This window comes from Salmo trutta, chromosome 15, assembly GCF_901001165.1.
Source record: "Salmo trutta chromosome 15, fSalTru1.1, whole genome shotgun sequence".
NCBI classification, from domain to species: Eukaryota; Metazoa; Chordata; class Actinopteri; order Salmoniformes; family Salmonidae; genus Salmo; species Salmo trutta.
Genome location: NC_042971.1, coordinates 35368121 through 35390416, shown reverse-complemented (window position 1 = coordinate 35390416; position 22296 = coordinate 35368121). Strand labels below are relative to the sequence as shown.

Sequence of the window (22296 nt, the reverse complement as noted above, 5' to 3'; positions counted from 1 at the left end):
AATGCTAGTGCTGCTGTGAAAGGCTAACTGGCCCTCCTAATCCCCTGCATGGGTCATCATCATCTACACACTATCTGACTGTTGCTCCAGCTCAGCTGTGTAATGGTTCCCTAAAGCATCTTTACAACACCTGAGATTATTACAGTAGAAGGAGGCAGCCCACAGCTCATGAGTGATACAGTACAGCCAGAGAGAAAGGAAAGTCAACCTTTCAGTTCCCTCCCACACGAGTAAAACACTCAGAGGCCATTCCGCTGCCTGAAGAGCTCTCCATGACAATCCAGGGAGCTCTTCAAACCGTTATCTGCCACAAAGTTCCCCTCTGCTTTTCTCTCTTTTCCTCGCTTCTTTTTTCAAAACAATGTCATCAGCGCTGCAAATTACACCTCTCTCTCTCTCTCTCTCTCTCTCTCTCTCTCTGTCTCTCTCTCTCTCTGTCTCTCTCTCTCTCTCTCTCTCCTCCTGAAGGCAGACACACTCGACGATGCACGACTCGTCTGGCGCTGGTGCCGCTCCCTTGGTCTCGCCATAGCACCTTTTGATTTTCACATTAGCTCCAGTAAAGTGTTGGTGAAATCAGCCATTCAGCTGAAACCCAGAGACAGGAGGGGAGACAGAGCAACCTCTCTCTGTCCTAGTATTTACCCCCCCTACAGACTGAACCTTCTATCATATACAATGAGCCATGGGAAAGACCATTATGTCAAACAGGGGAATTGTTTATGATGAAATGTTATGAAATAACAATGTAATTCATTGGTGGCTAATTTGTAATTATAAAGTATTACTGGCTGAGAAAGAATGACATTGTCTGAGTTTCCCTGTATCAAAGCAAGCAAAAGAAAATGCTACTAACGTAAATCAGGAATACACATCATCAAATTTCAACCGTATCATCTGGCATACACAGTAATCAAATTACCAATGCAATGTCACTATATATTTTCTCCCTCTCAGTAACAATGATATAATCCAGTCAGTGTGTGTTTTTGTCTGTGTGGGGTCCTGTGCAATACTGAGTCAGTCTGGACTGAAACAGACCTATGACTCATCATAAACCTTATTTACAGATGACAACCATCACTAGAGCACTCATCACAAATGGTTCTGTCCTGCTGCTTCTAAAAAAACATTTAGCATTAGCTAAACATCATTACCTCATGGGGCTATGCCCTGCTCGAACAAATCAGCTGTAATCTGTTTAGGCTGTGGTCTCCAATGACATAACTGCGTTCAGGGCTGGGCTGTGCTGTGGGGCCTGACAACATCATAAAGAATGTCAGTGTTACAGTGCTGAGGAGAGATTACACGCGTGGGACTGGACCTTTAATCATTTGATAAATCTATCTACAGAGGCTTTTCTCCTGATATGTTCTCTTATTACAGACAAGGCTTTGACACACTATAATCCTTTCCTGGGCAGCCTGCGCACGCACACAGTCTCACACACACAGTCTCACACACACACACACACAGTCTCACACACACAGTCTCACACACACACAGTCTCACACACACAGTCTCACACACACAGTCTCACACACACAGTCTCACACACACACACACAGTCTCACACACACACACACAGTCTCACACACACAGTCTCACACACACACACACACAGTCTCACACACACAGTCTCACACACACACACAGTCTCACACACACACAGTTACACATAGACGCACAAACACGCACACAGTCTCACACACACACAGTCACTCAGATGCGCACACACGCACACACACGCGCACACGCACGCACACACACACACACACACACACACACACACACACACACACACACAGCTAGGCCTGGACACCATCATATAGACCTCAACATCAGTTAAGGGTTGGAAACCAACCAGACAGCCTGAAGACTGCATCAAGCTCTTTCAACTGGCCCAGCATATGGCTGGTTTGTCTTTCTAATTTTCTGCAGGAGACTAAATGAATGAGGCTTGCAGGCAGGCTGACACCTGCGGGCGCTTTGACAGGCTCGGTAATTAGATCTAACGTGTAATGATTCTTCCTTAATAAAGGCTGCGCCTAGGAAAATTGAGCCCAGACAGAGGAGAGAGAGGGAGGGAAGGAGGAAGAGAGAGACTGGGGTGAGGGAGGAAGAGAGAGACTGGGGTGAGGGAGGAAGAGAGAGACGGGTGAGGGAGGAAGAGAGAGACTGGGGTGGGGGAGGAAGAGAGAGACTGGGGTGAGGGAGGAAGAGAGAGACTGGGGTGAGGGAGGAAGAGAGAGACGGGTGAGGGAGGAAGAGAGAGACTGGGGTGGGGGAGGAAGAGAGAGACTGGGGTGGGGGAGGAAGAGAGAGACTGGGGTGAGGGAGGAAGAGAGAGACTGGGGTGAGGGAGGAAGAGAGAGACTGGGGTGAGGGAGGAAGAGAGAGACTGGGGTGAGGGAGGAATAGAGAGACTGGGGTGAGGGAGGAAGAGAAAGAGCATCAGAGAGTGGGGGACTATGTGAAGCGAACACAACCGACAATTCCACACAGTGGATATCAGTGGTGAGGCGTGAGGAAGGTGACACGAGGCTGGAAGCAAATCAACATCCAACAACTAAAACACTGAAATCAGTCAGGAGTTGGATTTCTTTGCAAATACGCCACAGTCAGAGGCAATAAGTAATCAGTGAGGTGACTGGCTAGCTGTTAGGACTGTGCTGTACTGTGAGTGGTGCTGCCTGCCTGCCAGGCAGGGCAGTCATTGTTGGGAGGTACAGGCTGCCGAGAAACTGATTAGATGAGACTGACCACCACTGTGAGCTAACAGTCAGTAATAAGACCAGAGACACACTCCCATGGTCTCCCACTGTACAATAGAGGGAAATGGTGAACTATGCATCTGGTCTGGAGGTTTGAAACACCACAGGGTGGTCTGTAAGAAACAGGCCAGGGATGTAGCAGCAAGTAGTCTCTTTTTGAGGGTTGTCGTCACCCTGAATGTCTTACAGACCAGACCATACCTGAGTCAGGCATCAACAGGCCAATCACAACGCTCTGCCAGGTTTCTCCGATCTAGGATTTCTATGAAATGTCACAAATATATATGATTGTTGTTGATGAGAGACAGCTCCTGATGACCGTGCCAGCCAGACTTACAGTGTAATTAAAACAATGTGTGTTATGTCATTATATGCACAGAATAAATTGAATTCCTATTTTCAAATAATATGCTCTACTCCTCGGCAGACATCTTGTCATTTTAGTTCAATTTGATTTAATCAAGCTTCAGCTGGTTGTCTTTCCTTTATAGTTTCACTAGTCTAGGTGTGTTCATATCACCAAGCAGAGCTATGTGCTCCTCCACAGACAGCAGCAGTGAGGTTGACTTCCTCCTGTCTATGGAAGTGCTGTTGCTGCTACCATCAGTTGACCTCTTTGTTTCCCAGTGCCGTGGCTGGGCCCTCCAAGCCCCCGTTGAACATTAACAACAATAAGCATTTGATGTGTGCCAACAAGAAAGCACAAACCACCAAACAAACAGAGACCTTTTGCACCTGCCCTTGGGGCAAATACTGACATTCATCTAAGCTTTTCCCTTTTTTCCTGGAGTTGTTTCTTGTCCTGAGGTGGTTGGTCGCTCGGTCGGTGCATCGTAGTATTGGTAGTGGTGGTAATCCCATCGAACAAAAAACACACCACTGCTTTTATCTCAACACTTCCCTCAATAAAAATACCAATGGCCTCTGTTCTCCTGCACCTGGATTATTTTACTCACCTTTTGTGATTGCAATAGGAATTAGCATTTGGCAAGAGTGAAGCAGGAGGAGGAGGGAACTTGGATGTTAAAAAGAAAGAAAAGGGTCTTATATTTAAATGGAAATAGGGGCCAAGAGAGTGGACTGCCTACTATCCACCAGGGAGGGAGAGAGTGCATTTGTGTACTGTTTCCCCCTTTCACTGAGGGGTAAAGAGGGCGGCCCGTGTTGATTTAAGACGCACAAAGGGGGTCTTAGTCCTTTCAAGGGAACCAAATCTCCTCACAGAGAGGTGCCTTCAAAAGGAAGCCTCCCTGTCAAGCATGGCCATTGAGCCCCCGATGGACGCCGCAAATCAAGCCCTGGAGGTAATCAAAGGCCAGAATGTGGGAAATGTGTTTGGGGTCCTAGGACTCTGCGTAGAGCACAGTGCAGGAAGAAAGAGGGAGAGGAGGGAAACAACAACCTATCTGCACCAATCAGCACCTCTTTCTCCTGCTCTCTGAAGGGGTCATAACCTCTGTTCCTCCAGCCCCTCCTCTCCCCTAACACTCCCCCCTCCGCCCCCATCAAAGCCTATAGTAACCCACCATTACAGAGGAATGTCCATTCAACACATTATCTGGACGTAGAAAATGGGACTAGCTGCTTTTAACAGCAAATTAGTGACGTGATAATGAGGTCATAAACAGATGCCAGGCCCTCCTTCTGACTTCATTTCCTACTGAATTAGCACTTCCTGGTTCCTCCTCCTCTGGCTCCTATACAATACAACACTAACCCTCCTCCTGGTATGTTAACTAACTAACACTGCTTCTCAATGCTCTGTGATATGGGATGTTAAATGTACCTCAATGATTATTACTCTGTGTTTTTGTCTTCCAGAATTCTCATTTATGCTTCAAAATAGATTTTTGTGTTTATTATTTCATTTTCAATGTATTTCCCACTAAAAGGACTAGTAAAATATATTTTGGCATATCAAAACTCTGCATGGTGTTTATTTGAGTGAGTAACTAATATGGATTTTCTCATTCATCACACTGTATCCAATTCGATTCCATTTAATAGACCACCCTAAATGGATTTTCAGTCACGTCTAGACGTGAGTGAACACAGATTGATATTTCACACCTGTGTTACACAGGGCTGCACTGCAAATGGAAGCTTTTTTTGCCTGAAATGCATTACCAAGCTCTGGTTCTGTTGGATATACAAATAGACTGCAAAGGCATGCTTCTCTCGGCTCTCATAGACTGAGCTAAACAATGAAACTGAATACACATTATGATTCTGTCAAATGAAAATAATTTTGCCATTATATAAAATTGCAACATAAAACACATAAGAACTCATACCTTTAACTGCAGCAGTGCTGAAGAATTTCTCTGAGCTGGCATCAGAGCCCTGTGTGAGAGAAAGACGATATCATCAGCACATCTTCTTAAACATGTGGGCTTCATAGTCAAAGACCCAACAGGCCATACGTACCATCCATCTAACGGAGCAAAACATTCCGCACTGCACATCACGGCCACTTGATGGCACTGTTGGTCCATGACACAACAGCACATTTCATCTCGAGCCCGGTGTGGCAGGGCGTACATTAACATTGCTAGGTTATTGTGCAAACATTCAGTGCTAAGAATTTACACAGTATTAGACAATTAAAGTGTTTTTAGGTGACAATGTGCTGTCAAAGAGGCGTTGGCTAATTCAGTCCCACGAATAAGGTGAAAGACCGACTTGTTACAATCCCTACGAATGTATGCGTGCCATGGATGAGTCTACTAGGGAATAATAGATTGAACGCACTAGTTTTAAATGTTACTTTCATAGCGTTTTCACTTTTTGTCGCAGAGAAGTATAAAACCAGATGACAGTAGCCTATTGAAAGATGCTCGTTTATATATTAGATATTAGTCGCGGGAAGTGAATTTGACAATGAGCCTGATTCAAAACAACTCAGAAGACATTATCACAGAAAATGAAGACTCCACCGCTTGTGGCACGGGCTCCGTAACGGAATGACAACTGCACAAATGTCACATATATCACATTGGCTAAAGCCTATCAATTATTTTCTATACAAACATGATACGACCCTGCTGAAGCCAGAAAACATTTAAATATTCATTTGCTTAGGGTGCAGTACATTCCATGGTAAGAGATAGGCATTTCAGTATATCTATTCACCCGAATTAAAATGTGTAGGTGCATGGAAAGCAGAAAGAGGTTTTGCCATTCCATAAAATATAATTGTATCTCGTAATTCCAAAAACTAAAACGAGAGTAGCATATCAAAGAGTATGACGGCAGATTGAAATAGACAGACTTGATTGAAGCACATTCAGTTCGGATATTTCCCTTTTGCACACAGCAAATATACAGATAGACACCATTCAAATACTAACGGTAAAAACGGCCTTTTTCACATAGGAATATTACACATTTGCGTTATTATAAATATGTTTATTAGTAGCCTATAAAACGAAATGCTGCAATAGCCACACAGATATTACACATTTTATTCTGTTCAATAAAATCTATTGATAATACACAGTATTCGTTGTTAATCTACATAAACTAATAACCAAACAGGCTAATTCATAATAAGGTCGACTACGTGAATAAAGAAACGCGACGCGCATACCTTTGATGTGGCGAAACTGGCAAGAAGGAAAATAACAAGTCAAATATATGACTTTCGTGGTCTAGAAAATACGGCCCCGTTTTACATTCTGCTCGTCGAATAATGTAATCCACAAACAGGCGGCGAATTCAACTCCGTTTTAATTGATGACAGCCATGCGAAAAGAGAAGCCCTTTCCAAGACAATTCCAACGAGAGACGAGAAGCGCTTAAAAAGCTACCGTTCCTCTCGGACAAAGGAAGACGTGTCTTGCCAGCAAAAGCATCAGCAACAACTCTGGGTCGCTAAATCCCGTTATGTGCGTTTCGTCTCCAGTTCAGGGTGGAATACAAATCTATTTCGCAATATTCTTGTATTGAAAATATCCGAGATTCGAATAGACAGGATCCTTGGGAGAATGTGTATCTGGACGTGTAAAGAGGCTGCGTCCACAGACACCACAAGAGAGTCGACAGCTCGCTCCTACAGAGCAAAAAATCCAACAAAGCGCAGACCAATTTCCTCTGTTGCGAAAGAGGGAGACAAAATCACACTTAGAATCACCTTGAGCCAAAAGGGGACTCCACATTCATTATATGTTCAGCTGGTAAAAGCGTATGTCCTGTGGTTGCTAACGGTTCCGTCGCCGACAGAGCCTCTCCTCATCCGCTCCAAGCATCAGACAAACTCCCATTCATCCAACGGCTGCCTCAGCGATCCTCGCTCAACGATCGGGTCCTCCCACTTCCTGATTCTAACCTGACTTGGGTTCGACTTCTCTCCCGAACACAAACACACGTGTGTTTTCTGCTTCCGAGTGTCCGAATACTGTTCCAAAGACCGCGCGCTGCTCGGGACAGTCGTGCGTATTTGCGTAAATGGAGCTCAGAGAAACTGCTTGGCATTTCCAGAACGAGAGAGGGAGAGAAAGCAAGAGGCGGGAGGGAAGGGGGAGGGCCTGAGACTAGAATGATATTCTTTCACTGTCAACAGTGTGAGATGATGTCAGCGGCTAATGAATTTCCCAGTAGGGTGCTGCAACCGTGAGGGGAGGAAAACAAAACACTCTTTATAAGCAGCAGTGCACCTCCTCAGAGCTCACAGCCGTTCTCTTCCTGTTGGAATAACCACCACTCTACTGTCCTGGAGGAGATCACATACCCACACCAGCTACTGGGCCAACCATGGTGAAAGACAGGGATCCATCCATGCTCACCTATGGTGCCCACTTAATCAAACCTGATCCAGGGCTCAAACGCAGACATTGACAAGTGATTTTCTCATGTTCAAACCATCTGTATTTGTAAGAGGATCACCAGCTTTAGCATTCTCCCTATTATTAAGCAAATTTCTGATGGGACTATTTGCTTGGAAGGCGAAAGAGAGAGCGAGAGAAAGCCCCCCTCGTCTTATCTGATCCATCTCACTAATCTGGCGGACCATGGACACTCCAGACCAAAACAATCCTGCAATCTTCAACTAATGCTGGACGTTCCTGGAAAATCCCTTTAATCGCACGTTCCCGTGTCCTAGCCTCGGCTAATCAGCATTAACCCACTGTCTGGGAGGTCAATGGATCAACAATGGAGTCACATTGGAGGGAGGATGGGATCTCTTTCTCTCTCCCTACAGCACCCAGCCCCCACAGAGCAGAAAACAGACTTAACTCATTGCTGCAGGGTGCTAATCCATCCCTCTACCCTACTGTATGTGCTGGAGAAAGTAGGAGTGGGAGAAAGAGAAAGATAGCGACAGACAGATGCAGACAGAGAGAGGGGAAGAATGGCCGAGTGTTATAACCCTGTGCTCTATATACAAGGACATTGGATGTCATGGCCAGATAGATGACTATCAGCAGGGAGACGTGGCTGGCTGAGGCCCCAGGAGACCATTCAAAGCCATACTGCCGGGCCCCCAGGCCCCAGAGAGCTAAACCTCATCCCACAATGGTCCCGCGAAGAACACAGCTCTCCATTACAAAGTGTTCATTGGGTTAGGGGCTCACCTTGATCTCCAATATAAAGTGTGCAATGGGTTAGGGGCCCCATCTTGATCGTCAGTGAGCCCATGTCTAATATATGATGAAGCCATGTTGACAAATGTCTGCTTTGAACATCAAGCAGCTTCTATATTGGGAAGAAGAAAATGAAAAAAAAATGTAAGTGCCCGTGTCCGAATACCCATACTTGCGTCCTAAAGAGTAGGCTGTTTGAGTATACGAAAAAAGAAAGTTGAATAGTATGCAACATTTAGGAAATCGAGTATACTTTAAATGCCCGGATGTCATACTCATTTCGGCTTTGACAACAACTGATCAATTATATATGGGGATGCACTACCAAAATCAACCAATAGCGGGAAACTGCAATCAAGCATGACACATTCTCAGTGTGTGAAAATAGAATGTTTAATAGTATGCAACATCTTGAAAATCAAGTATGGTTTAAATGCCAGGATGTTATACTCATTTCGACTCTTTTCCACGATGCGTTGGAAGAGGTGGGCTGCGAGTGATAGGTCCTAGTTCTCTTCAAGTAGCCAAACAACAAAACAAGTCTTTTTTTTTACACAAAGTGTATTTCTGTTTTCTCACTGAAGTGTTTCTTGTTCTCTTGGCCTTCGTCAGAACTTTTAACCTAATTACTAAACCATCTTTTGATTTCTGAATGTGTTGGCATCGAGAACTTGGGATGTGGCTGAGTTATTGATGTCATGTTAATCAGGCCTTTTGATTTACACATATGGATTGTAGGCTAGGTAGGCTAGGCTACCTATTTAATTATTAAAATGTATGGATCAAGCCTTAGCAGTCACTCTGATCTTGTTCCCAATGATCAGTGCTTTCGTGTATTATGTTGCTGTCCAGCGGTTCTGAATTTGCGATGCATGGACTGTCCATGTGCCTTTTGATTTGAACAGTTTTGGTGTGTGTACTAGGATATTTGATTTAATGTATATACAGTACCAGTTTTATGTTTGGACACACCTACTCATTCAAGGGTTTTTCTTTATTTTTGCTATTTTCTACATTGTATAATAACATTTTATAAAAATAAAATGAAATAACACATGAAATCATGTAGTAACCCAAAAACTTTTAAACAAATTTAAATATATTTTATATTTGAAATTCTTCAAAGTAGCCACCCTTTGCCTTGATGACAACTTTGCACACTCTTGGCTTTCTCTCAACCAGCTTCATGAGGTCGTTACCTGGAATGCTTTATAGTATGCAACAATGAGTAAATAGCATGCAGTTTAGCTTATTCCAAATGCTAAAAACAACTGGACAAATTATGTTTCAAATTAGTTATAGTACTGGGTAGTTACATATTATTACATAGTAATTGCAAGACATTCCAAGTAACTAGATGGCATTGTGCTGTTTTGTTGATAAAACGAAGATGTGTATGATGCACTGAATATTTATACTACTTTCTGCAACCAACAAACATGGCTGCCTGTTGTTGCACCGGTTTAGGAACAGAAGCAATTGTCCTTAACAGTCATTATCAAATGTATTTATTTATTTTTGTTATTACCCCTTTTTCTCCCCAAATTTGTGGTATCCAATTCATCGTTACAGTCTTGTCTCATCGCTGCAACTCCCGTACGGACTCGGGAAAGGCGAAGGTCGAGAGCTGTGTGTCCTCCGAAACACAACCCAACCAAGCCGCACTGCTTCTTCACACAATGCCCACTTAACCCCGAAGCCAGCCGCACCAATGTGTCGGAGGAAACACCGTACACCTGGCGACCGTGTCAGCGTGCACTGTGCCCGGCCCGCCACAGGAGTCGCTAGTGCGCGATGGGACAAGGACATCCCTGCCGGTCAAACCCTCCCCTAACCCGGACGACGCTGGGCCAATTGTGCGCCGCCCCATGGGTCTCCTGGTCGCGGCCGGCTGCGACAGAGCCTGGACTCGAACCCAGAATCTCTAGTGGCAGAGCCTTAGACCACTGCACCACTCGGGAGGCCTCATTATCAAATTTATGAGAAACCTCAGGTCTGTGATTACAGCTCAACCACCAGACAATCTACATCCAGATCTCTCACTGCACATTCTTTTTTAATTCAAATGAAACGCTGACAGAGACGAACAGAAACGAGAAAAAAAGCTGTGCATGCTGTAATACCGCAGCCAAGAAAAGAATATAAAGTGGCACTTTTCTATGGAAAAGCACTTGATGCCGTTGCCAGAGACTGGAGATCAAATATAACGTCTGGAGTTATGTTATGTATGCCAGTAATTGGTGTCTGTGCCTGTAAATTCTGTCTATACACCATCAGCCCTTTCTCTCCGCTAAAAATGTTTAATCTTTAATTCAATTTTTTGGGGCCGTGATCCTTCGCATCAAAGCATCCAGAAGAGAATGTTTCCAACCTCCGCAATGGCGGTTTAATTTTACAGGAACTCTTTTTTTTCCTAGATTGCAATCACAGGAGACCGGCTCTCTTTTTCATGAACCTTCCTGCCATTACGGAAAAACTTCCCCTCATTTAAAATATTACCGACAAGTGTAACGAGTGTAATACGTTAATAGCTCTTATATAGGGCTCAAGACTTCCCGGGGTGGATGAGGAGGATGAGGTGAGGCAATAAAAGGAAACGTGTCTTGACAAAATTGTAGAAATGTTCTGAGGAGAATAGCAGCTTTCTCCTGAGATAGATAGATATAGAGAGGTTCCAGGCAGGTTGACATGGAACAAGCAGTTAACAATGGCCGGGCTGTGAAGATGAAGAACCGTCGGGGAGAAGAATCAGGTATACAGTTTAATGGCTGTGATAGAAAACTGAGGATGGATCAACAACATTCTAGTTACTCCACAATACTAACCTAATTGACAGAGTGAAAAGAAGGAAGATTGTACAGAATAAAAATATTCCAAAACATGCTTCCTAATTGCAACAAGACTCTAAAAAAATATTGTCAAAAATGTGTCAAATCAATTAACTTTTTGTCCTGAATACAAAGTGTTATGTTTGGAGCAAATCCAATACAACACATTACTGAGTACCACTCTTCATATTTTCAAGCATAGTGGTGGCTGCATCATGTTATGTGTATGCTTGTAATTGTTCAGGACTGGGGAGTTTTTTAGGATAAAAAGAAGCAGAATTGAGCTAAACACAAACTAAATCCTAGAAGAAAACCTGGTTCAGTCGGTATCCACCAGACACTGGGAGATTAATTCAACTTCAAATTCAGCTGGACAATAACCTAAAACACAAGGCCAAATCTACACTGGAGTTGCTTACCAAGAAGACAGGAATGTTCTTGAGTGGTCGAGTTAGAGTTTAACTTAAATCTGCTGGAAAATCTTATGGAAAGACCTGAAAATGGTTGTCAAGTAATTATTAACAACCAATTTGACAGAGCTTGAAGAATTTTGAAAAGAATAATGGGCAAATATTTCTCTTAGAGACTTACCCAGAAAGACTCACAGCTGTAGTCGCTGCCAAAGGTGATTCTCACATGTATTGACTCAGGGGGTTGAATACTAATCTAATCAAGATATATTACTGTTTTATTTTTCAAAAATGTTTTCTAAATGTTATCATTTTTAATCCACTTTGACATACCAGAGTATTTTTTGTAGATCGTTGACAAAAAATGACAATTCAAACAATTTTAATCTCACTGTAACAAAATGTGGAAAAAGTCAAGGGGTGTGAATACTTTCCGAAGGCACTACATGTATTTCGTAGACATGATGTTTACTATGGGTAGTTTAGAAGTCTACTATGGACAGTGTGGATTGCCAGAGGGTATGGAGAGAAGTGGCAAGGACTCAGGTTTTAATAAGCACATGCTTATTAAACACTTAAAAAATACATACATTATTTGCACCATTCTCAATAAGATTCATGGCCTGATATTCTGACTGTAAAATAGGTAGACTACCCCTATATGCCATGGAACATCCTACAATCAAATACATGCACAAATACACACAAAGACACACACCAAAATCAAAATCATCTACCATCTCTTTTCTGTGCCTTTTGAAAGCGAGGTGAGGATGCTTTTTACAGTCATTACATCCAGCCTTATCTCAGTGAGCCTGAGCCTGCACTAGGCTGCCAATGACAACTGCTTCTAATCTCACCCCCTCCCGACAAGCAGCTCTGAAAGCGACAGCGCCTTTCTTCCCAATTCCTCAGACACGTAGCCAGACATATATTCATCTGTCACTCATTGCCTGTATTAATGGGGAGATGACACACACACACACACACACGGCAAAAAGATGAGCCATATTTCACACATCTTTCACACTGATTTAAACCTGCCTTTATCACACAAGAGGGATTGGTCGTTTTTGAATATTAAGGCAGACACAAGACAGAGGGAGGGAAGCATCTGTCTGATATAGCCTACTAGGACAACGGGAATTGAAAAGTAGCAGATCGTTTTTCCTCTACGGTAATATGTTTCCTTGAGCTAAGAGATATGAAACTCACATCATATGTCACTAAGTGAAGCATAAAGTATTTCTTCCTGGTGTTCGACCTATAAAGTAAAAAGCCTATAGAGCAACTGGTGTAATCTGGTCTGCTATCTCTCCCAGTCTGCTTTCAGGAACCAGGCAAGGCCGTCGGTTGGACCACTAGGCGAATGGGGATGGATAATGTTAGACCTTATCTCCATCTAGGAGGTCAATAATCACTGAGAGTTGACATAGCAGTATATAAGCACTGGTCTGTTAGCATGAGCAGAGCCACTCTACTGCCTGGCCCTCGAGCCATCAGTCCTCTGTCCCCTTCTCAGGGACTCTGCTTTCAAAACAAACCAGGACAAGGAAATTGGTTTAGGCTAACCTTCCCTCCTCAAACGCTTGGGTTACATCCTTAATGCATTTTTTGCCTTTTTTCCCAGTCGGAGTAGAAATGGGAATGGGAGGGAGGCCCTTTTGTCACAATTCTAGACATGCCACAGAGCGTCGGCTGCCATGCCGCAGGTAATTTCAGGCCAGTCAATCCCTCCCTCCCCATCAAGCGGACCAACACTGAGTACCACTCTACTGCAGTGGTGCACAAACACACACACAAACACATTTGTACATGTATACACACACTCGTATACACTAGGTGGCCAGTTTATTAGGTACACCCATCTTGTAGGGGGTCGTACCCACCTTTGCCTCCAGAACAGCCTGAACTATTCAGGGCATTGTGTTCAATCATGGCTCAATTGGTATCAAGGGACATAACGTGTGCCAGGGAAACATTCCCCACACCAGTACACCACCTCCACCAGCCTGTACCATTGACACCAGGCAGGATGGGTCCATGGACTCATGCTGCTTACACCAAATCCTGACTCTGCCATCAGCATGGCACAACAAGAACCGGGCTTCGTCGGACCAGACAATGTTTTTCCACTCCTCGATTGTCCAGTATTGATGATTGAGTGTCCACTGGAGTCGCTTCTTCTTGTTTTTAGCTGATGGGAGTGGAACCCGTTGTGGTCGTCTCCTCCAATAGCCCATCTGTGACAAGGATTGATGAGTTGTGCGTTCCGAGATGCCTTTCTACACACCACTGTTGTACTGTGCTGTTATTTGCCTGTTTGTGGCCCGCCTGTTAGCTTGCACGATTTTTGCCATTTTCCTTCAATCTCTCTCATCAACGAGCTGTTTTTGCCCACAGGACTGCCACTGACTGGATGTTTTTTCTTTGTCGCACCAATCTCTGTAAACCCTAGACAATCGTGCGTGAAAATCCCAGGAGAGTGAGCTTTTCTGAGATACTGTATCCCACGCACCAAGCACAGACGATCATACCACGCTCAAAGTCGCTTAGGTCACTCATTTTGCCCATTCTAACGTTCAATCGAACAGTAACTGAATGTCTCGATGCCAGTCTGCCTTCTTTATATAACAAGCCATGGCCACGTGACTCACTGTCTGTAGGAGAGATACATTTTTTGGTGAATAGGGTGGTGTAGCTAATAAACCAGCGACTGAGTGTACGTACACAAAGATATATGCATAATACACACACAGGTAGGCTTGGGCAGCATCCAGATTGCCATACCTTCATACCGATCTTGTGCCATACCGGGATATTCAATAATACCGGCACTGAACACAAGGGGCACTATTGATTTTGGAAGAAGCTAACCACAAATGCACAACTGCAGAGCATTTAGCACCTTTTAGACAGTTTTCTTAATAGTTATAAGATATCTAGCTGGCAAACATTTAGTTGTGACCATAATGTAATTAGATCACCTGGCGCATGCTGCACAACAGTGAGCGACTCACAAGACTCCGGTCTCTCGTCGTTGTGTGCTACAAACACCACGTGACTGGGTACTACCGGAAAAATGATGTGACAGGTGAAATGAACAATGCAATCGTCTTTATCTCCTAACATATTGCACAAGATGACCGCAGGTATTTACTTAAAAAGTAGCTAGAAATATTCACATTTATAAAATAACTTCAAAGAAATAGTTTAAACGGTATTGACGGTATTGAAAAACCATCCTGTGGCTATTTCCAAATACCCCGGTATACTGTACATACGGTATACCGGCCAAGCCTACACACAGGACTGTGTTGTTAATGTTTCCTTGCGTTGGTAAGGGGTTAGAGATCTCTCATCTGCTCACTGTCATGGCTGACAAACTGTAAATGCCATGAGAACTACAATATAGCATGCAAATGTTGGCAAAACAACTGCTTACCCTTCTGATCAAATCATTTCAAATGAAGCTGGTCCAGATACTGGTTTGATCTGGTTTGCAGTAATATTGAGGTTGGCTTTCATGAGGATCCCCTGTTAAAGACCAGGCGATAGCTTTCAGCTGTTTACAATGGAAAATAATGGAAATCCTCTCAATATTCCAACCTGATTCCAGTTCTCTCAGAAGTCTTGCAGTGGAGACAGACAAACCCCTAAATAAAAACTCTGAATATCAAACCCTAGCTTTAATTGTTCTCACTAATCATCTCCATAGTCACGGAGGCACGACAGACATCAGCAATGACTTAATTCCAACCCAGAGCTACTTTGGCTGGGATTATATTTTTCCTTTTGTTACTTTCTTGTGCACCACACTGGGAGTGAGGAGAGATGGGGAGAGGAATAAGAGGGAGAAACAGGAGGAGGAGAGAGTGACAGGGAGAAGAGAGACAGGGAAATTAGAGAGCCAGACAGCCAGGGGGAGGGGAAATCGAGGGGGGAGAGAAATTGCCCCGCTGCGTCTTTAAGAGGAATCACGTCAGGAAAGCACTGAGGAAATCACCAGGAAGGCCTGTATTAAAATGTGTCTGACCCCTGATGGACTCCAAACTGCAGCCCAGAGCAATCTGCCTGCCTGCCCGGCTGGAGAAATATGGTCAGAGAATTGTGCCACTGAAACGCTCCATCAAGACCATTCTGTCAGGTACGCACTGAGACAGACCACAGCCCAAACCTCTCCTCCCTTCCTCTCTCTCTCCCTCCCTCCTTTTCTCCTCCACTCTAGGGTCGTGTTGAACTGCGCCAGAGTGGGGGCCTAATGATAGTCTCTCTAGTCTAGGGGGACATAAGATGGGCCCAGACTTCAAAAGCCAGCAGGGTGACAGACAGCAGGGAAGTCTCTCTCTCCCTCTCCCTCTCCCTCTCCCCCCTCTCTCCGTCTCAACCCAGACCCACTGGCCCAGGAGGGGTTTCTAATTGCATTTCACAAGGACTGAACTAAATAAGGGCCTTGTTCTGCCTACAGTAGCCACCCTGCTGGGCGGTGGAGAGACGGGAGGAGGGAGGAGGATGGGTGGGGGTGAAGGGAGAGATTTGAGCCTTCTCTGTGTGTGACAGAAAGCTTTAACATGTCAAGCTCCACAGAGAGAGGGGTAGGATAGCCGCTCCACCCCAACCTCCCCTACGGTAATGGTAGAGCATTGGAGACTGAACAAGAGAAAGAATGTGTGTGTGTTTGAGAAGGTTAGAGAAAAGCGGGAGAGATTTAATCCACAAAATGCCCCATCCCCTTGTGGCAGGCAGACAGGCAGTTCCCCCGCCAGAGCCCCTCGTTGTGACCTACATGGTGTTTGTGGGCAGGGACTAGGGAGGATGGTGGGGTGTTTGTGGGCAGGGACTAGGGAGGATGGTGGGGTGTTTGTGGGCAGGGACTAGGGAGGATGGTGGGGTGTTTGTGGAGGGGCAGGGACTAGGGAGGATGGTGGGGTGTTTGTGGGCAGGGACTAGGGAGGATGGTGGGGTGTTTGTGGGCAGGGACTAGGGAGGATGGTGGGGTGTTTGTGGGCAGGGACTAGGGAGGATGGTGGGGTGTTTGTGGAGGGGCAGGGACTAGGGAGGATGGTGGGGTGTTTGTGGGCAGGGACTAGGGAGGATGGTGGGGTGTTTGTGGGCAGGGAGGGTAGGGCCATAGGAGGTCTGTGGACAAGCAGGGAGCCTCCACTCCACTTTGAAGCTCTCTCCATTTCAATATTTCATGAGCCTCATCTCATCTCCAGCCCCTCTCATCGGATGTGTGCTTTTAGCTAGATAGTGAGCAGCGATCGTATACCCCATCACAGTAGCTACCATAGATCTGAGGAAACAGAAACACTCTGTTCCTGCTCTGTGTACCCAGTCAGTCTCTGGGCTTTGGGCTTTTGCATATCTAAGGGACGATCTCGTTAAATGCTTGTAGCAATTACAACAATTAGAGATAAGCTAAGTGTGTCAAAGCCCTGGCGGAGACAACACCATGTTTACAATGATTAACATGCAGTGTTATCGGTGGGGATGGTAATCAGGCAGCCAGCTAGAGCCTGACGCTCCACAAAATCACAGGGGCTTTATCTGTCACTATCAATGTGAGGGCAGGCGTGAGGCAAGCTGCAGGAAACGCAAACATGGTGGGAAATAAATGGCGGCCATACTTGTCAGCATTGTCACGTCTACAGCTGGTTTCAAATGATGCCATTTCCTCATTCAAGTTAATTCAAAGTTCACCAGGTACAGTATAATGGCTTGGCCAGGTCACATGGTCAGGAAAACTACTGGCCCTAATGATGGAGTATTCTGCACGTAATAAGTTATCATGTAATAAATATGTAAAAGCACTGTAATAAGACTTAATATTCAAATACAACTGATCTGCATTTCTATCAAGCACTATCAATGGGGTCAATGGGAGTGTGTGTGGCGTCTGCCGGGACATTTCCATGCGGGAGCATCGTGTTGGCACACTCTGGCCTCTCCAGCCCTCTCTATGTCCTCCGCTGTGACCGTGACATAAGGTCTGGTTGTCTGGGGCTCTGGGCTGTAATAGAGTTGCCTTTGAGAGGGGCCTCCATCTGGCAGACCGCGGGCCCTGTGGGCCGGGCAGGCCTGCATTCCATGCTATCCTCCACAAATTCACACCATGCCAGCCGGAGACCTAAATGTCCACATTGTGAGTCTGAGACCCACTCACTGCCTGAGAGAGAGGCTGAGAGAGAGGCTGAGAGAGAGGCTGGGAGAGAGGCTGGGAGAGAGGCTGGGAGAGAGGCTGAGAGAGAGACTGGGAGAGAGGCTGAGAGAGAGATTGAGAGAGAGGCTGGGAGAGAGGCTGGGAGAGAGGCTGAGAGAGAGGCTGAGAGAGAGGCTGAGAGAGAGGCTGAGAGAGAGGCTGGGAGAGAGGCTGAGAGAGAGGCTGAGAGAGAGGGTGAGAGAGAGACTGAGAGAGAGGCTGGGAGAGAGGCTGAGTGAGACAGGACATTCACCACGCTGGGGTTATTTGAGTGAAGGATCCCAAAGCACAGACGTACTCAGTGTGTTCTCTTCTCTCTGCTCTCTCATAGTGTGTGTGTCTGTGTCTATGTCTGTTAGTTTTGTATAAGTGTGTATGTTTTTTTAGTGTTCATTGTGTTGAATGAGAGTCTGTTTATGTCCTGTTTTGCATTTGAAAGTAACCGTGGAGAGGAGTGGGCATAGGAGAGGATGTGTGTGAATTTGAGAGCATGTATTAGTGTTTGCCAGCCAGTCTGCCTAGCTTTTTTTGTGTTTGTGTGTGTGCTTTCCTATGTCTGTCTGTTAAGGTCCAGATCTCAGTAGGGCTGGGCTGAGGGCTGGCACCGAGCACGAAGAGCCAAGTGGCACATCATTTAGCACTAAGTCCAGTCATCAGTGGCTGTCTCAGCTGGGCTTAGCATGCGCTCTGCTTACTAACATGGCCTCAACAAGAGGATCTGGGACTGCTGCTGCACGCGCCCGGCCCAACTCAGACAGACAGTGTCTGTAAGAGGATTTCACACTGGCAAACAGGGACAGCCTGCGCTGCTCCCTCCGCTCACCCAGGGAGAGACCAGACAGCTGCACCTCCTCACACACATCGCTGTGGATGCACGCACGCACGCGCGCACACACACACACACACACACACACACACACACACACACACACACACACACACACACACACACACACACACACACACACACACACACACACACACACACACACACACACACACACACACACACACACACACACACACACACACACACACTGGCTATCCCCCCAAATCCCTGCATCGGGGGACAATATCAATTGAGCGAGCTCAGGGATAATCCTTCCAGGAAACCTGATAAAGCAGCTGGGTCGGAGTGCCAGGCCGATTTGACGGTGGCTAAGACACAGAGAGACACAGAGGAGACTAGCTGGGTGGACCAACAATAATATCATACGATGTTCTATCATGCAATAACGCGCAGGGAGATTTGATGGGTTCTCTAACCTCACATGCTCCACTCACAGGGTTAGGACAACATGAAAGATAAACGTTGTACAGCAGCATCTGAAAGACAGAAAGTGAATGATGTTTTTCCTGGAGCACTACTTGGCTTGCATGACGATACTGCTATTACTGAGGATATCACATGAGAACATAAATATGAAAAATACCAAATATTTTGCACTCCAAGATTTAAGAGAAGACTGGTGGTTATAAGAGACAGTATAAATCAATGCGAGAATTCTTCTGATGCACACAGTACGTGTTGCTATGACATAAAGGCCCAGTTTACAGCAGGCCCACAGAGGACACACACACACACACACACACACACACACACACACACACACACACACACACACACACACACACACACACACACACACACACACACACACACACACACACACACACACACACACACACACACACACGAGAAAAAGGCCCTGGTCCACTGGGAGATACAGAGCAGTAGGGAGAGACAGGAAGAGAGGAAGGGGAAACAGGCCGGGGCATTTCAACACACAGATGAAGACATCCCTGAGCAGCAGCAGTAGTTAAAAGCTGGTGCAACAGCACAACAAGGTCTCTGGGGTGTTCCATCCTCTCTCCGTCGCTGTTGAGTTCCTCCTGTGACACGGAGGTAAACAGTTTGTTGTGGGAACAGCTTTGGATTCTCCTCAATAAAGGCGCATAGACAATGCAATCAGCCACAGGGTGCTCGGAGATCCAAACAAGCCAGGGAGTTAGCAACGTTAGAGCCCGTTTAATTGAGTCTGTTCACAGATGCCGCCTCTGGCATGGTTCTGGGAGAGGGAGAAAGGGGTCTGACACACACGCACACATGTACGCGCACACACATCTTTGTGGTCTTCTCTGGCGTGGACTGATTAGTGTGCTCTGATGACCACATTGTGGTGTGACGGAGGAATGCTGTTGGCTACCCTTCAGGAAGTCTTTTGTGGACTGGACCAATGGAGAGGGAGCCTGCCAACTCCCACCCAGGCCTAATGATACAGTATTGGATTAGAATAAGGGCTCTCAGTCACGCTCTGTTGGAGCTTGAACTATGACTTCAGTGATGCAGAGTGTACCGTACAGCTATCTTTGACTCAAGCTGTGGTTCAAGTAATGCTTTTGTGGGTACAGTACAGTAGCACCTGACACTGCTAATGAATTTGCTTATAAAGCTGCACACACACACACACACACACACACACACACACACTTACTGCTAGACGGGTGAGGTGACTGGAGGTGACTGAGGTAACTGGAGGTGACTGAGGTGACTGGAGGTGACTGGAGGTGACTGGAGGTGACTGATGTGACTGAGGTGACTGGAGGTGACTGGAGATGACTGAGGTGACTGGAGGTGACTGAGGTGACTGGAGGTGACTGAGGTGACTGGAGGTGACTGAGGTGACTGAGGTGACTGAGGTGATTGGAGGTGACTGAGGTGACTGAGGTGACTGAGGTGACTGGAGGTGACTGGAGGTGACTGAGGTGACTGGAGGTGACTGGAGATGACTGAGGTGACTGTAGGTGACTGAGGTGACTGGAGGTGACTGAGGTGACTGGAGGTGACTGGAGGTGACTGGAGGTGACTGAGGTGACTGGAGGTGACTGAGGTGACTGAGGTGACTGGAGGTGACTGAGGTGACTGGAGGTGACTGAGGTGACTGGAGGTGACTGAGGTGACTGAGGTGACTGGAGGTGACTGAGGTGACTGGAGGTGACTGAGGTGACTGAGGTGACTGGAGGTGACTGAGGTGACTGGAGATGACTGAGGTGACTGGAGGTGACTGAGGTGACTGAGGTGACTGAGGTGTCAAAACAACGTCTTGGTTTCTCTCCACTTTGCCACTGGAGTGTTGCTTTGTTCCTCTAATCCAGAGAAGTATCCTATCTGGTTTGCTCTGCATATCCCTGATGCATTTTTCACCAGTTACTTCTAGAAAACACTGTGTTCCCCGGCATTAAAAAGCAATTTAGCCCTCGTAGGATTAAAAGCTTGAAGGCTACACTTGGCATGGGCATGAAAAATGTAGCAGCTTCTTATATTTACCAAGGCTGAGGCTGAGCGCTGCACACACAGCATTTAAAAGACAACATGGATTATTTTATCTGACTACAGCAGAGCAGAGCTGTAACAGGTGTATTTTACATACATTACCTCCAGCCAAACATAGGTTATGTAACAGGTGTCTTTTACAAACATTACCTCCAGCCAAACATAGGTTATGTAACAGGTGTCTTTTACAAACATTACCTCCAGCCAAACATAGGTTATGTAACAGGTGTATTTTACATACATTACCTCCAGCCAAACATAGGTTATGTAACAGGTGTCTTTTACATACATTACCTCCAGCCAAACATAGGTTATGTAACAGGTGTCTTTTACAAACATTACCTCCAGCCAAACATAGGTTATGTAACAGGTGTATTTTACATACATTACCTCCAGCCAAACATCTTCATCGGCAGACTTAGTAGCCTTGGTTTCTCAAACGATTGCGTCGCCTGGTTCACCAACTACTTCTCTGACAGAGTTCAGTGTGTCAAATCGGAGGGCCTACTGTCTGGACCTCTGGCAGTCTCTATGGGGGTACCACAGGGTTCAATTCTTGGGCCAACTCTTTTCTCTGTATACATAAATGATGTCGCTCTTGCTGCTGGTGAATCTCTGATCCACCTCTACGCAGACGACACCATTCTGTATACTTCTGGCCCTTCTTTGGACACTGTGTTAACAACCCTCCAGACGAGCTTCAATGCCATTCAACTCTCCTTCCGTGGCCTCCAACTGCTCCTAAACACAAGTAAAACTAAATGCATGCTCTTCAACCGATCACTGCCTGCACCTGCCCGCCCATCCAGCATAACTTCTCTGGACGGTTCTAACTTAGAATTTGTGGACAACTACAAATACCTAGGTGTCTGGTTAGACTGTAAACTCTCCTTCCAGACTCACATCAATCATCTCCAATCCAAAGTGAAATCTAGAATTGGCTTCCTATTTCATAACAAAGCATCCTTCACTCATGCTGGCAAACATACCCTCGTAAAACTGACCATCCTACCAATCCTCGACTTCGGCGATGTCATTTACAAAATAGCCTCCAATACCCTACTCAACAAGCTGGATGCAGTCTATCACAGTGCCATCCGTTTTGTCACCAAAGCCCCATATACAACCCACCACTGCGATCTGTATGCTCTCGTTGGCTGGCCTTC

The 22296-nt window shown here is 45.7% G+C and overlaps 1 protein-coding gene across 6 annotated transcripts in view; it reads right to left on the bottom strand.

The window, feature by feature from the left end:
* The window catches only part of auts2a (activator of transcription and developmental regulator AUTS2 a), a 471784-nt gene that overhangs the window by 34025 nt on the left and 415463 nt on the right, over positions 1-22296 (bottom strand). For all 6 annotated transcript variants that reach the window (XM_029691164.1, XM_029691168.1, XM_029691167.1 and 3 more), the window contains one exon: positions 5069-5117. In XM_029691164.1, coding sequence (XP_029547024.1) covers positions 5069-5117 — 49 coding nt within the window. The remainder of the gene's footprint in view (positions 1-5068; positions 5118-22296) is intronic.